The following is a 16,537-nucleotide window of genomic DNA, read 5'->3' on the forward strand; positions in this document are numbered from 1 at the left end:
GAGGCCACCAAGAGGCACGACACGGCCGCCACGGCCAGCACCAGCCAGCGCGTCAGGCCGAGCGCGGGCTCGGCCGGCGCCGCCGCGCTGCCCAGCTCCGACAGCAGCTCGGCCACGCTCTCGGCCAGCACCACCGTCAGCGTGGCCGTGGCCGACAGCGCCGGCCGGCCCCGGTCCTTCACCACCACCACCAGGCTGTGCCGGGCCGCGTCGCGGGCCAGCGGCGAGCGCGCCGTGCGCACCTCGCCGCTGTGCAGCCCCACGCGGAACAGCCCCGGCTCCGTCGCCTTGGCCAGCTCGTACGACAGCCACGCGTTCTGCCCCGCGTCCGCGTCCACCGCCACCACCTTGGCCACCAGCGCGCCGGGCTCCGCCGACCGCGGCGCCAGCTCCACGCCCGCCCAGCTCCACGCGCCCGCACCCGAGCCCGCACCCGCACCCGGCATCGCCGCCGCCGGCGGGTACAGCACCTGCGGCGCGTTGTCGTTCTCGTCCGCGATCAGCAGCCGCACCGACACGTTGCTGCTCAGCGGCGGCGAGCCGCCGTCCTCCGCCCGCACCCACAGCTCCACCTCGCGCACCTCCTCGTAGTCGAACGAGCGCAGCGCGTACAGCGCGCCCGTCTCCGCCTGCACCGACACGTACGACGACAGCGGCGCGCCCCGCACACGCCCCTCCCGCAGCCCGTAGCGCACGCGCGCGTTCTGACCCCAGTCCGCGTCCCACGCGCGCACCGTCAGCACCAGTGCGCCCTCCGCGTTGTTCTCCGCCACACGGGCGCTGTAGCGCGCCTCCGCGAACACCGGCGCGTTGTCGTTCACGTCCAGCACCCGCAGCGCCAGCACCGCGCCGCTCCGCAGCGCCGGCGACCCGCCGTCCGCCGCCCGCACCGTCACGTTGTACTCCGACGCCCGCTCGCGGTCCAGCTCCCGCGCCGTCACCACGCTGTAGTAGTCGTCCAGCGCCCGCTCCAGACGGAACGGCACGCTCTCGCCCAGGCTGCACCGCACCTCCCCGTTCGCGCCCGAGTCGCGGTCCTGCACGTGCAACAGCGCCACCACCGTCCCCGGCGCCGCGTCCTCCGAGATCTCGCTCAGCGCCGAACGCACCCAAATCTCGGGCGCGTTGTCGTTCACGTCCGTCACCGAGACTGTGATCTTCGCAGAGTCTGAAAGTCCACCTCCATCATTTGCCTGAACGAGAAATTCATAGAAATCTACCTCCTCGAAGTCCAGATTTCTTACCAGACTAATCGCTCCGGTCTCTGTTTGTATGTGGAAAGTATTCGATGTCTGCTCTAAAACTTCTTGAAATAAGTATCTTACATCCCCGTAGACTCCGTCGTCGGGGTCGGTGGCGGTGACGCTGAGCAGCGTGGAGCCCACGGGCACGTCCTCGGCCACTCGCACCGTGTACACCGCCTGGCTGAACGCGGGCGCGTTGTCGTTGGCGTCCAGCACAGCCACGCGGATGCGCGCCGTGCCCGTCCGCGACGGATCGCCGCCGTCGCTCGCCCTCAGCAGCAGCTCGTGAAACGCCGCCTCCTCCCGGTCCAGCGCCTTGGCCAGCACCAGCTCGGGACGCTTCTCGCCGTCGGCCCCCGCCTGCACCGACAGCGAGAAGTGCTCGTCGCCGCTCAGCGCGTAGCTCTGCAGGGAATTCACACCCACGTCCGGGTCATGAGCTCTCCTCAAGGCATACCGCATTCCAATAGCTGCCATCTCGTTAATTGTGAGTTCAATTTCTGCCTCTCCAAAGCTGGGTGCGTTGTCATTAATGTCCGTTATTTCCACTTCGATTGCGTAAACCTTCATCTCGCCCTCCACGATCAGCTCGCAGCGCAGCACGCATTTCTCCTGCAAACGGCACAGCTGCTCCCTGTCGATCCTCTCAGCCGTCACCAAGTGGCCGCTGCTCGCATGCAGAGCGAAATACTGCGTCCTGCCTTGGGACACCACTCGGGCGCCGCCCCCGCCGAGCGCCGCCGGCTCCAGCGCCAGCTCCTCGGCCACGTCGCCCACGAACGAGCCCTTGGGCAGCTCCTCGGGCACCGAGTAGCGCAGCTGCCCCCACGCCGCCTCCCACGCCGCCAACAACACGCACCACAGCAGCGCCCGCTGCCTCCGGCACCACCGCCCTTCTCTCGCCGCGCACATCTCCCGCACGGACCCGCCGCCACCTCACGATCGCTGCTTCTGCGTCGCTCCGACTTCTGATTCCTCTTCTCTCTTTCCTTCCTCTGCGGCTCCGCCTCGGCGTCCGCTGCCCCCCGCTCCCGCCGCCCCTCCGCCTCGCTGCAGCACCGCTCCGCACCAAGGGGCCGCTCGCAGCCGCCCGGACGCCGACACAGCCAGCGAGCGAGCGAGCGAGCCGGGCCGCAGCGGGCGGGGCTGCCTGCAGCGCTCCGCTCCTTCCTCTCCTCCGCGGTGAACAGCGGCGCCCGCAGCCGACGCCCGGCACTGCACGCACGGCTCCACCGAATAAGTGTAGAAGGGCTGGCATCGCGAGTTTCTTTTGCAGATTGTCTGAATTTGGCTTCCTGCTCTCGTTTTATTCGTGAAGGGGCTGGCACCGTCCTTTCTGTTCTTCAGCATGTTCAGGATCAGTGAGAATGGGAATGGCACCTCTTATCTGTTTTTCTCATGCATTTGATGTGAAATAGTTTTGAGTTCTTTCTCTTTATTGTAGAAGAGATTTTTTCAGCAGCAATTGACATTATTATTCCTTGTAGTCCTTTCTCAATGACATTTTCCTCCTCTTTCTTGCAGTGTACGATAGCCCAAGTGCTACATGCACTTGTAGCTTGTTTTCATTTCCTGGTCAGTATCTTACATCTGGGATCCATCTTTCAGCATGAAAGTACCTCCCATACAATGCACCCTTTAGAAACAAGTTAGCAAAGCACTCTCCCTGTCCCCATGGTGCTGCTGTTAGGCAGCTGCCTGTTCACCCTTTCTGCACTCCTGCTACAGAGACAAACAAGGCATCATACTTTTGCTCTGTGTTAGCATCCGTGTCCAAGCACACCATTTTTGAATGGGAGATTTGGAATATATAACATTCTTCACAGTACAAAACGTGATTCAACACAGCGTTGAGACACATTTTAAGAATGACAGAAAGGTCTGTTTTCTAAGTTTCATCTGATCTGATCTGATCTGAACCAAGAGGACATCATTCAGTGAAAAAATGACCTATAACATGCAGATAGAGGATCTTTCCTCCTCATTGTCATTACTCTGAAAACTTAATAACTGTATGCTTCAGTACAAATTAGAGGATGACCTGCTGGGAAGGAGCTCTCAGGAAGACTTGGGTGTCCTGGTGGATAGCAGTGGGCCATGAGCAAGCGCTGTGCCCTTGTGGCACGAAGGCCAGTGGTATATTAGGGTGCATCAGGAACAGCGTGGCAAACAGGTTGGTAGAGGTGCTCCTCCCCCTCTATTCTGCCCTGGTGAGGTCACACAAGAAATACTGTGCCCAGTTCTGGCCTTATCAGAAAGAGACCAGCAGGAAGACACAAAGGCCATGTGTGGGGCATCTCCTGTACAAAGAAAAGCTGAAAGGGCTGCGACTGTTCAGTCTGGAGAAGAGAAGGCTGAGAGATGGTTTTGTCGTGGTTTTTGTATATCTCAAGTGTGCTGTTCATGTTTATGCAGCAAGGCTCTTTTGGGTGGTGTGTAGCAAATAGAACATGGAGAAGTGTGGAGAAGCTGGAACAAAGGAAATTTCATACGTACCCAAAGGAAACTTCTTCACCATCAGTGACAGCTCTGGAAGAGACTGTCCAGAGAGGTGGTGGAGTTTCCTCCTCTGGAGATATTGAAGACCCACCTGGATGCTTTCCTTTGCAACCTACTGTTGGCAACCTGCTTTAGCAGAGGGTTGGACTTAATGATCTGCTAAGGTTCCTTCCAACCCCTGCACTTCTGTGATTCCATGATAAAGGGCAATGAATGCCTGGTATCCACATCTTAAAAGCATCTTATGTACAACAGCACACTCATGGAGGCACAGCCTTAGATCACGACAAGAAGATTACTATCTGAAGCACAGCAGAAATGAAGGAACCATTAGTGCAAGCTCCTTGTCATAGGCCTCATTCTAAGACAAACATTTCTGAGAAATTTTGAGACATTCTTTTTCACCTCCTGCATCATTTCCTTCACACATAAAGATCTGTCTTCAGGTGTTTGGAGACCTTGAAAAGAGAAGGAAGGATTTCCTACAAAACAACAGTCACAATTCCAGCTGCAGCCTTCTTCAGAAATGATGAACATGAACCATGACCTCATGGAAACCAAGGCCTGAAAATGTAGTTCTGACCAGGTAGAAACTTTACATCACAACACAAGGAGATACTGATGTTTAAATGTGGTTTCACGCAGGAATTCTAAGCCGTTACAATAATAATATTCATAAGCCATTCATCCTTGTTCCACGTGCACAGTTCACATGCAAACAACTTATGATCAGGGAATTATCAGTGCCTCATAAAAGAAGACAACAGGGATTTGAGCAGAACTAGAGGCAAGGCATCAACTATGAAATCAAAGCATTGCCTGCCAAAACCACAGCAAGACAGCTATTCTCCGGGTACAAATTCACACCATCCCTCTCTGTACTCTGCATTCAAAGCCTTCAGTTGCACCACAGAAAGCACATTTGGCTATATCTAATCCACTGGCAAGAGCATTTCATTCAGTGGTATTTTAAGGAAAATTAAGTGTATCACAGTCTGTGCCTCAACATCTGTAAACGTTCAAGGCATCAATTTAAAAGGCTCCTCCAGGCCAGGCTATATTTTCCAGTCTTCTAAAGGATTATGTGCCACATCGAGGTCTGTCTTGAGATCTAAACCAGAAAGAAGGAAGAAATGAAACCTATACAAGTAACAGATTCAGAGATGAGCAGTGCTGATTATGCCACTTGGTACAAGCAGAATCAGAGTTGAGTTAGAAGGGATCCTTAAAGGTCATCTAGTCCCACTGCCCTGCAGTGAACAGGGACATCTGCAGCTCGATCAGGTTGCTCAGAGCCTGGTCCAACCTGACCTTGAATGTCTCCAAGGACAGGGCATCCTCCATGCCTCTGGGCATCCTGATCCAGTCCTTACTGTAAAAAACTTCTTGCTTATATCCAACCTCAATCTCCTCTTCTCTGGTCTGAAACTGTTTCCAAAAGTCCTGTCACAGCAGACCCCACTAGAAAGTCTGTCCCCTTCCATCCAATACAGAACAAAGACACGGTTGCCTTGTCCAAGACCTCAAAACACACACTATAGCCATAGTTCTTGAAAGTCATTTGGATAACAGAAGGAAAATACATAGATTCATAACATCAGGCCTAGATTCAAAGCCTGGGCAAACTGCATATCAACACCTACCTTCTATATATTTAAAACTAAACTGCAGTTTAAGGTTTTCACTTGCCCTAAGAATCTTCAGACCTCGCTGTGTGATTTGTCCTCCAAATACAAGAAAACAAATGGCTGTTGCCATAGCTACCAAAGACAAAGATTCCTCCATTCTCAATAAGCCAATATTAAACGTTTGGGAATCAGCCAAACATCTCCTCTTTCTTCCAAGAGCCCTGCAAACACAGAACCTTGCAGCCATTCTCAAATGCCCCCCAAATTGTATGATTCTCTTTGATCTTCAGACCAGACAAACGAACATCTCCAAAAGACCACCTGCCCAGCTGTTTCTCCATCACATTTCCAAAGACTGCAACACAGATGGATGCAAAGACATTTCTTTACTCAACACATGATCATGGAAAACCAAACTGTCTGTGTACAGTATAAAGTTAAACAAGGAGAAATTAATATTCCACTTGAATACAGTCTCATCAAACTCATCAAGAATACAAACTACTGGAACTACACAACAAGTGCAACAAAATTTAAACAATTAATTAAAACATGTTCTATGGAGCTAATCAGAAACGTGAAACTGAGATATGTCACCAAATCATTCTGTTTCCAAACAAAACCGCAGAAATTCAGTGAAATGGGGTAATTTTTTTAATTTCCTGCCATGGTTCTTAAAAATTAGCAGTAGGAAGGCCTAAGAAGAGCCTTGAGCCAGTCTACAAGATTTAATCACTGTTTCTAGATTATAATCTGACAAGATACTCCTTACTTAGCTTTTTTATTTACTATCTTCTCCATAGCCACCCAATAGTTGTTAGTTTTTCCATTCATGAAACTGCACTCGTATTTCCACAGGCTCTCCAATATAAAACGTCGGTTTCTTTCCAAAGTGATTCTGCACAATCACCTGAATATAAAAGGCAAGCGAAGAAGAGATCAGGAATCAGAAAGCTGACAGCAGTGGTGAGAAAAACACGGAGAAAGGGCTGCCCAGGGATATCGTACCGGGACACCATTGATCCACCACACTAATGATAGCACTTTATCACTTTTGATAGCAATTATCAAAACAATTAACCAACAGGTTTCCGACATCTCAGCCGACCTCAATGGAGTGACCACCCATTAAACACGTGTGGAAGCTGTTAATCGCCGACTGCGAAGCACAGCTGAAATACAGCTCTGCTTCATCCTCTCAGAGTGACACGAAGCAGTACCTCTCAGCAACGCTACCCAGAGAAACCCCTAAGGAATAGGACGCTGCATTTGGTGTGGAGGTCGAAAAGAATGAAAGACAACAAGAGGAGAGAGCAGAATTACTGACCTGCGGGGCGCGGAGGTCGTCGGGCGGCTCTCCAGGGCCGGCGCTGTCGCTCGGGCTCCGCTTCCCGCAGGTTTCCCCGCCGAGCGGCTCCTCCGTGGCCGCGCTGAGCTGCAAGGCGGGCGGCAGCAGCCAGGAGCCCTCGGCCACGGCGCGACCCGGCGCCACGCACAGGTTGTAGGAGTAGGGCAAGGTGCCCTCGCAGAAGTCGGCCGGCACGGCGGGGCCCGACGCCGACAAGCGCCGGGCGCCCAGGCAGCGCAGGACGGCGGGCGGCCCGGCCCGGCGCAGGCGCGCCAGCAGCGTCACGGCCGCGCTCAGCAGGAACGCGGCCGACAGCAGCGCCAGCGCCAGCACCAGCGAGAAGCGCAGCTCCGCCGGCGGGTCGGCGGCCGCCGGGCCCTCGCTGCCCAGCTCCGGCAGCGCGTCCCGCACGCTCTCGGCCAGCACCACGTGCAGCGTGGCCGTGGCCGACAGCGCCGGCTGCCCGTGGTCCTTCACCACGGCCACCAGCCGCTGCTTGGCCGCGTCCCGCTCCGACACGGCCCGCGCCGTGCGCACCTCGCCGCTGCGCGCCTCCACGCGGAACAGCGCCGGCTCCGGCGCCCGCAGCAGCTCGTACGACAGCCACGCGTTGCGCCCCGCGTCCGCGTCCACCGCCACCACCTTGGCCACCAGGTAGCCGGCCTCGGCCGAGCGCGGCACCACCTCGAACGGCGCCGCGCCCGCGCCGCCGCCCTCCGCCCCGCCCGCCGCCGGCCACAGCACCCGCGGCGCGTTGTCGTTGCGGTCCAGCACGAAGACGCGCACCGTCGCCGTCGCGCTGCGCGCCGGCGTCCCGCCGTCCCGCGCCCGCACCTCCACGGCGAACTCGCGGCACCGCTCGTAGTCGAAGGAGCGCAGCGCGTACAGCTCGCCCGTCTCCGCCCGCACCGACACGAACGCCGCGTCCGCGCCGCCGCCCGACAGCGCGTAGCTCACGCGCCCGTTGGCGCCCGCGTCCGCGTCCCGCGCGCTCACGCGCAGCACCGGCTCTCCGGCCGCGTTGTTCTCGGGCACGTAGGCGCTGTAGGCGGCCTCCTCGAACACCGGCGCGTTGTCGTTCACGTCCGACACCTCCAGCGCCAGATCCGCGCGGCTCGACAGCGCCGGGCTGCCCCCGTCCGTGGCGATCACCGTCACCCGGTGCTCGGACGCCCGCTCCCGGTCCAACGCGCCAGCCGTCACCACTTTGTAGGAGCCGCCCGACGATGCCACGATCTGCAGTGGCGCCTCTCCAGACAGCTCGCACCGCACCCGCCCGTTCTCGCCGGAGTCCCGGTCCCGCACTTTCAGCAGCGCCACGACGGTGCCTGGCGGCGCGTCCTCGGGCACCGGGCTCGACATCGACAGCGTCGTTATTTCGGGCTCGTTGTCGTTCTCGTCGATTATGTCGATCTGCACCTCGCAGTGTCCCGTCAGCCCGCCGCCGTCCCGCCCCTCCAAAACGAAGCTGTACTTGCTCCTCTCCTCGAAGTCCAGCGGCCCGGCAATTCTCACCTCGCCGCTCTCGGCATCGATGCTGAACAAGGCGCGGACGCTCTCCGGGACGTTGCCGAAGAAGTAGGAGACCCGCCCATTGGAGCCTGCGTCCGCATCTGCAGCTCGCACCTGCAGCACCAATGATCCCACCGGCAGATTCTCCCGCACTTGCGACTCATACGCGCTTTTGTTGAACACGGGCGCGTTGTCGTTGGCGTCACTCACGTTCACGCGGATCTGCACACTTCCGGACCTCGCGGAGTCGCCTCCATCAGTTGCTGTTAGAACCAACTGAAAGGAGCTCTGTTTCTCGCGGTCCAGAGCTCGCTCCAGCACTAATTCGGGCTGCTTCTTTCCTCCTTTGCTCACCTTCATCGCCAGAGAGAAGGACGAGTCTTCAGAGAGCTGGTAAGTAAGCAGAGAATTGCTTCCCACGTCCGGGTCTCGGGCCACCTCCAGCGGAAAGCGAGCTCCGGGGAGGGTCCACTCCCCGATCTCGAGATCCAGAACTGCCTTGCTAAACGACGGGGAATTGTCGTTGATGTCGTGGATGGCCACTTCGACATGGAAGATGTTGAGCGGGTTCTGCACCACCGCCTCGAAGCTGACGGCACAGGACGCCAACTCGCCGCACAGCTCCTCCCGGTCCAGCCTCTCGCTCACGTACAGGTTCCCGTTCTCCCCGTTCACGGCGAAGTAGCGCTTTTCCGAGCTGAGCCGCAGCTGACGCGCCGGCAACTCGGCCGGGCTCAGCCCCAGGTCCCGCGCCAGCGGCCCCACCAGCGAGCCTCTGCTCAGCTCCTCGGGAATAGCGTAGCGGAGCCGCTCCGGCGCCGCCCGACAGCAGCAGCAGCACAGCAGCAAAGCGAGCAGCAGCCCCTCTCCCGCTCTCCAGCGTCTCCTTCGCCGCCCGCCCGCCATTGGAAGCAGCGCTCGCCGCTCTCCTTCCTCCTCCCGCAGCGCTTCCAGCTGAGTTCCGTCCGTCCCGAGCTCCGATGCGGCCCGAACGCAGAGATGCGGGCTCCGGTGCCGCCGCTGCCGCTCTCCGCTTCTCTGCTGCCCGCTGTGAGCGGCGCCGTGTGAGCGAGCAGCCAGCGGGGACGGGAAGCGGCGGCAGCGGCGGCCAACAGCGGCACCCGGAGGCCCCGCGGTGCCACCGCAGCCGGCAGCTGCCTGAGTTCCAGAAGCAGCGGCGCAAAGAGGCGTTTCGGTGCTTATCGCTCCGCTCAGATTCCGCCAGGAAGATGCGGGAGGTCTCCGCAAGAGAGAAGGTGGAGGAAGGCTTAGCAGAGCAAAGCTTTTCTCGCTCGGCCGTGTGGGATTTCTGACATAAACTAAGGAAAGCTCCGGCTGGTCCCCGAGGAACACTTGAATATGCTGGCAGGACGCAGCGCTTTTCCCACCATTTTCTCGTGTTTATCTCCCATAGCACATGGAAATGTAAGATTTTAACCTTTAGCTGTATGTTACTGCAGCATCTCGGTACGTTCCGTGTCACCACTCGAAAACTCATGCATGGATTATGCCAACAGAGAACATCACTAACAGATGTTCAGTGAAACGGGCACCTCGTAAAGGAAACATTGCCCAGCCAGACACACTATCGATTCACTCCTCAGCAGTTTCAATGTTATCTTTTCTCTTCAGTGTTGCCCGTGCATTTCTGAGTTGGCCAAATGATAACCACTGATCTTTCATTCTGCATTAAAGACAAGCAAGAATTTTTTCCTTTTTTTCCAGTGTCACTTTAAGAAATAACGTTTACAAAAACCTCTGCTTTTGTAACTGTAAATATTGAGGGTAGGTGTAGGATCTTCAGCCCCAGAGAAACAACTGGAATAGATACGACCTTAGGAAAATCATCAGAACCACTGAGGTCCAGGTCATGGCAACAAGCAAGTCTGGGAAATGAAACATACAGCTAAAAAGGAGTGTGGTAGAATAACATTATTTAGGAGAAACTTACTTATTAAGAAGGAAATCGAGGTACATGGTACCACCACGTTACTAATGGATTAACTGAGAAAAATTAGAAAACACCATCCGCTTTTCTATGCTCACACAGTCCCTATGACTCCACCAACCTGTAGGATTGAGTTGGACATTCCTGGTTAGAACAAAACGTTTCATAAAGGAATGATGCACCACGATCACATCAGAATCAAGGGCATCTATCTTTCTGCCCAACACCTTCCTGTGGAGGAACACAAAGACCTGAAAGTATGGGTGTTACATAAGGCCAAAGCAAAAGCAGAGTGCTCTTATAGCAAAAACTGAATGTCTGCAATGGGAGAATCTCATTTCCCCTTTAAGCATGTGCTGTGCCCCACACAGATGTGACTTCTGCCACTCCCACAGTAACCTTACACCTCCTGCCTTCCATGATAGCCATTGTGCTGGCCAAAAAAAGAGCCTGGAAACGTCATTTCCCATGAAGATCAACCTCTATGCTGTAAGCTTACAGGGAGATATGGAGGAAGAAATGAGATTTCACTCAGGAATTAAGCCGTTCCACCCATGTACTGTCAATGCACACACACAGTTTTGTTCAGTGATTTTATTATCAAATGACATGCTGTGTTTCAGCACAGAGAAGCCAGGATCGTAGCACAGCAAAACGGCACTGTCCCTAGAGTTAAGGCACCTCTCACAGCTTCAGTTCCTTTCTTCCATGCTCATGATTTGCAACAACATCTCAGCAAAGGAACAGCTGAATTGATCATGTGCCAGTACAGTGCACCAAAACCACACCGTCCTCATGTCAGAACAGAGGTACACTGCCCTGCAATTTAGGAGAGCATAGTAATGCTGCAAGGAGAATGAGATCCCCCACTCCTTTAAGCTCCCGTACTGCTCCATACATGCTCCTTTTCTGCTAAGGTAAAGTTTGCAACTGATACTCTGAAATGAAAGTGGAATACAGCACAAAATAACCTTCACAGTTCTGGAATTCCACACCAGCTGTAACTCTGTGGGAATACACAGAGTGGCCGAGGTGAGCAAGGCATGTGAATACAACACGATGTCCAACAATGCTATGCTGCTACTTAGAGCTCAACATACACCCGTGTGCTGAAAGACCAGGAAGAAATACCATCAGACAACCTGCACAAGCAAACGTTAAGGGGAAAACGTGGCAGAGAAATGACCATGAAGGTGTTGTGGTCTTCTCTGATGGTTCCAAACTTCATTCCCAGAGCACCTGGAACTCACTGAGGTTGTAACCTGAAAGCAAGACCCTAAAGCTTTCTTCTGGACTACGTATTAAGAGATATCATTTTAAGAACATTTTGGCAGCTTTTTTTTTTTTTTTTTTTTAAATGACCTTCACTGTTCATCTCTGATGAATATGAAACTGTAAATGTAAATACCTTAACATGGGACACTTTCTCATGTTAAGTCTTCTGATAAACCATGAGAGATTCTGTTCTAGCTTCTGTTTCATTTTTATCACACATTGAATTCTGAGCTCAGGTGATAGAAATGTTGTCAAGAGACATAAAGGTTCACTGCAATGCAATCCTGGAGTTTTGAAATGTCCAAGTCCTGTCCACGAATGGAAAACATGGAGCACAACGGCCCTCGGAACAACAGCCTGAGAACAGAATCAGAGCTATGAAGAGAAATCTAATGTTACAACTAAATAAGAGCATATTTATGAGAACTATAAGATGCTTCAACACTATGTAGCTATTACAGAACAATTTCATAGTCAGAAAATTATGGCTATCATTCAAGCCAATGAAATGACATGGGTGAAATGGTGCATAGGTACTGCAAACTTTGGCACTAACTATAAAATCAAAGTTGCCCAAACAATATCATTGCTGGCACATCATTTTCCACCTGGAAAACGAGACACTCACCATTCTTGGTCTGTGTGCACAGCCTTCAGTTGCTCCATGGGCAATATGCGACTTTAAGCAATTTGTCACCTACCAGCAAGAGTACAGTGATATTTTAAGGAAACATTGGTTAATCAAAGGCTTTTTCCTCCTAGTAGTAAACATTGAAACTATGCATGGAAACAGCTCCACCAGTTCCACAGTTATTAGCAGATTGACAGACGTTCCAAATTTAAAGGTTTCCCACACTGAGGCCTAGTTTATGCCTTGACAACAAATAAGGCAAAAACCTGAAATCTACAGAAGTGAGGGACACCACTGTCACCCTTCAGATCTCATTCTTCAATCTCACCAAATGCTACGCAAGATGAAATTCAAATGATGCACACATTGCAGCTCTTGCCACAACATATACCTTGGAGCAAAGCCTGTACCATTTTTGAGAGACCAAAGTTCAACAACTCCTCTTTCCTCCACCAGTTTTTCACACACAAAATACCAAAGAACCACACCACAGAATACCAACACTACTGTTAAGGTTGTCTTCAGTATCTCCTGACACTAAATGGCACCAAAGCAACAGCTGCCCAGCCCATTTCCCCTCCATGTGCACAAAGACCATTCCATGAGTGGACACATGGACATTCCTTCTCTCAATAAATCAACACGTAGAAAGACATTAAAGAGCTTAAATAAATAATAATATAATAATATATATATATATTCCATACCTATATGGGATCGTTAATGTTCTTCCAGGGCAATGTCACTCTACACATCAAGCATATGCTATCATGAAGATATCTGAACTTGTTAACAACACAAAGCATAAGATGGCAGGCAAAATGGGATCACAATAGGAAGCACACAAATAAAAGAACTGTAAGTTAAACCCAATCTTATGGGCCTCCTTCTGAAATTAGAGGTTCTGACAACCCCTACAATATTCCTAGAACCTCATTTTCAACCCATTCACGGGCACACACATTTATAGAGGAACCCACATCCCCAGCAGACAATCTTATCATAAACTCAACGGGAAGAAAGGGGAGGAAGGTGTTGTGAAAATGAACGAAAATCCCAGGGAATGAAGATAATCTAAAGGGCTCATTACAAATTAGGGGATTCAAATTCACCACAGTCATACATTAATCGTTATTATTATTTTAAACACAGCAGAGGCTTAATGGCCACAACATATCCAGTTACATGTGCGATTTCAGAAGGGCCAGGAGGTACCTAAGAGCACTGTCTGATGTTAGGAAGGAGCACCACAGGATGCGTGCACACTCTCAATTAAAAACCACCGGCTCCACTCAACACAGACAAAAGAAGACCGAGGGCCCATGACCGTCAGCGTGAGATGAGAAAGACTGAGAAATAAGGGTTTCACGGCCTTACTGACCTGCGGGGCGCGGAGGTCGTCGGGCGGCTCTCCAGGGCCGGCGCTGTCGCTCGGGCTCCGCTTCCCACACTTTTCCCCGCCGAGCGGCTCCTCCGTGGCCGCGCTGAGCTGCAAGGCGGGCGGCAGCAGCCAGGCGCCCTCGGCCACGGCGCGACCCGGCGCCACGCACAGGTTGTAGGAGTAGGGCAAGGTGCCCTCGCAGAAGTCGGCCGGCACGGCGGGGCCCGACGCCGACAAGCGCCGCGCGCCCAGGCAGCGCAGGACGGCGGGCGGCCCGGCCCGGCGCAGGCGCGCCAGCAGCGTCACGGCCGCGCTCAGCAGGAACGCGGCCGACAGCAGCGCCAGCGCCAGCACCAGCGAGAAGCGCAGCTCCGCCGGCGGGTCGGCGGCCGCCGGGCCCTCGCTGCCCAGCTCCGGCAGCGCGTCCCGCACGCTCTCGGCCAGCACCACGTGCAGCGTGGCCGTGGCCGACAGCGCCGGCTGCCCGTGGTCCTTCACCACGGCCACCAGCCGCTGCTTGGCCGCGTCCCGCTCCGACACGGCCCGCGCCGTGCGCACCTCGCCGCTGCGCGCCTCCACGCGGAACAGCGCCGGCTCCGGCGCCCGCAGCAGCTCGTACGACAGCCACGCGTTGCGCCCCGCGTCCGCGTCCACCGCCACCACCTTGGCCACCAGGTAGCCGGCCTCGGCCGAGCGCGGCACCACCTCGAACGGCACCGCGCCCGCGCCGCCGCCCTCCGCCGGCCACAGCACCCGCGGCGCGTTGTCGTTGCGGTCCAGCACGAAGACGCGCACCGTCGCCGTCGCGCTGCGCGCCGGCGTCCCGCCGTCCCGCGCCCGCACCTCTACGGCGAACTCGCGGCACCGCTCGTAGTCGAAGGAGCGCTGCGCGTACAGCTCGCCCGTCTCCGCCCGCACCGACACGAACGCCGCGTCCGCGCCGCCGCCCGCCAGCGCGTAGCTCACGCGCCCGTTGGCGCCCGCGTCCGCGTCCCGCGCGCTCACGCGCAGCACCGGCTCTCCCGCCGCGTTGTTCTCGGGCACGTAGGCGCTGTAGGCGGCCTCCTCGAACACCGGCGCGTTGTCGTTCACGTCCGACACCTCCAGCGCTAGATCCGCGCGGCTCGACAGCGCCGGGCTGCCCCCGTCCGTGGCGATGATTGTAATGTTGTAAGCAGAAACTTCCTCCCTGTCCAGGCTATTTTCAATTACAAGTTTGTAGGTACTCTCTGATGACGCTTCTAGTTTGAAAGGCAAGTCACCGTCAAGATTACAGGTCACTTCTCCATTTACTCCGGTGTCCCTGTCACGAACATTAATCACGGCCACGACTGTGCTCGGGACTGAATCCTCGGGTACCGGGTTCAAAATAGGCAGGAGGGTAAGGCTTGGAGCATTGTCGTTCACGTCTATAACTTCTATGTGTACTTTGGTGTGTGCACTCAGCCCGCCTCCGTCCTTGCCTTCAACAGTTACTTCATAATATTTCACATCTTCATAATCTAGGGGACCGATAATCTTCACATCACCTGTCTTGGGGTCCAGACTGAAGAGTTGGTGAGCGCTGCTTGCGATGTCATTGAAGGAATAGGTGATTTCTGCGTTTGTACCCTCATCGCCATCAGTAGCTTTCACCTGAAAAGCTAAGGAGCCTTCTGGAAGGTTTTCTGGCACTCGAACCTTGTAAATCTCTTTGTCGAACACTGGTGCGTTATCATTTGCATCTGTCACAACAACTTTAATCTGCGCGGTTCCAGATCGGACTGGATCCCCACCATCCACTGCCGTCAGTACCAAATTATGACTTTTCTGTTTTTCACGATCTAAGTTTTTCTCCAATAGCAATTCCACGTGTTTCCTCCCGTCAGAACTCTCCTTCACTACAAGGGAGAAGAGCGGATTGGGGGTAAGTTGGTAGTTTTGTAACGAGTTCACCCCAATGTCGGGGTCTCTGCCACTGCCCAGAGGAAACCTCGTCCCGGGGGGAGTGGACTCGATCATTTCTATAGCAACAACTTCTTTGTCAAAGCGCGGCGCGTTGTCATTGATATCCTGGATGGTAATGCTCACGTGATATATATTGAAAGGGTTTTCCACGACAGTTTCCAAACCGAAGACACAAGGCGTCACGTCCCCGCAGATGCCCTCCCGATCTATCCTCTCGTTTACACGCAGGTTTCCACTCTCTTCCTCAAGAACGAAGTATCGCTTTTCATCACCGGAGACAATCCGCAGCTGACGCTCCGGCAGCTCGGCCGGGCTCAGCCCCAGGTCCCGCGCCAGCGATCCCACCAGCGAACCCCTGCCCAACTCTTCGGGGATCGCGTAGCGGAGCCGCTCCGGCGCCGCCCGGCAGCACAGCGGCAGCAGCACGGCCAACAGCGCGACCCGCCCGGCGGCTTCTCGGCCCCGCGCTGCCGCTCGGACCTCCATTCTCCGCAGTTCTGAAGCGTGTTCTGCAGACGACCAAGCTTCCCGAGCGGCTGAATCGACACTGGAGAAAAACAACGCGGGCTGGAGCTGAGCAGGATCTGCTTCTGCTTCTCTCTGCCCGGATCGGAGCGGCACTGCGCGGGCGCCACGGCCGGCGGAGTCCCTTCCCCGCGTTGGCCTGCAGTGACACCCTGAGTCCGCGCTAAGAACTGCAGCCAGGATGCGCTGCTCCTGGATGCGCTTTAGTCTTCACAGAATGACAGAACGGCCCGGGTTGGAAGGGACCTCAAGGATCATGAAGCTCCAACCCTCTGCCACATGCAGGGCCACCAACCTCCACGTTTACTACTAGACCAGGCTGCCCAGGGCCCCGTCTAACCTGGCATTGAACACCTCCAAGGATGGAGCATCCACAGCATCTCTGGGCAGCTGTTCCAGCACCTCACCACTCTCATAGTGAAGAACTTCTCCCTGACATCCAACCTAAGTTTCTCTCCTTCAGCTTAAAATCATTTCCCTTTGTCCTGCTGTTATCTACCTTATCAAAGAGTAGACTCCCCTCCTATTTATAGGCTTCACTCCAAGGCTGATTGGTAAACACCACTGTCGCCAGGAAGGCAAGATGGAAAACTTGTAAA

At 54.9% G+C, this 16,537-nt stretch overlaps 2 protein-coding genes across 10 annotated transcripts in view; both read right to left on the reverse strand.

Annotated features, from left to right (window-relative positions):
- The window catches only part of LOC128081397 (protocadherin gamma-A4-like), a 179,201-nt gene that overhangs the window by 158,004 nt on the left and 4,660 nt on the right, over positions 1-16,537 (reverse strand). Inside the window, exon 1 of one of the 9 annotated variants that reach the window (XM_052684567.1) lies at positions 13,467-15,992. The exons of 3 other annotated variants lie outside the window; for them this stretch is intronic. In XM_052684567.1, coding sequence (XP_052540527.1) covers positions 13,467-15,899 — 2,433 coding nt within the window. In that variant the 5' untranslated portion in view covers positions 15,900-15,992. Of the gene's footprint in view, positions 1-470; positions 2,236-13,466; positions 15,993-16,537 lie in introns of those variants that run through there. 5 more of the 9 variants (XM_052684568.1, XM_052684570.1, XM_052684575.1 and 2 more) reach the window with 5 other exon arrangements.
- Positions 6,620-9,507, reverse strand: LOC128081329 (protocadherin gamma-B5-like). Its single transcript, XM_052684442.1, has 2 exons — positions 6,699-9,507; positions 6,620-6,634 (listed from the first exon to the last, which is right to left on the reverse strand). Exons 1-2 carry the CDS (start codon positions 9,135-9,137, stop codon positions 6,620-6,622), a joined length of 2,454 nt encoding a protein of 817 aa, XP_052540402.1. The 5' UTR covers positions 9,138-9,507.

The sequence above is a fragment of the Tympanuchus pallidicinctus genome, unplaced genomic scaffold (genome assembly GCF_026119805.1).
Source record: "Tympanuchus pallidicinctus isolate F22 unplaced genomic scaffold, pur_lepc_1.0 scaffold21, whole genome shotgun sequence".
NCBI lineage: Eukaryota > Metazoa > Chordata > Aves > Galliformes > Phasianidae > Tympanuchus > Tympanuchus pallidicinctus.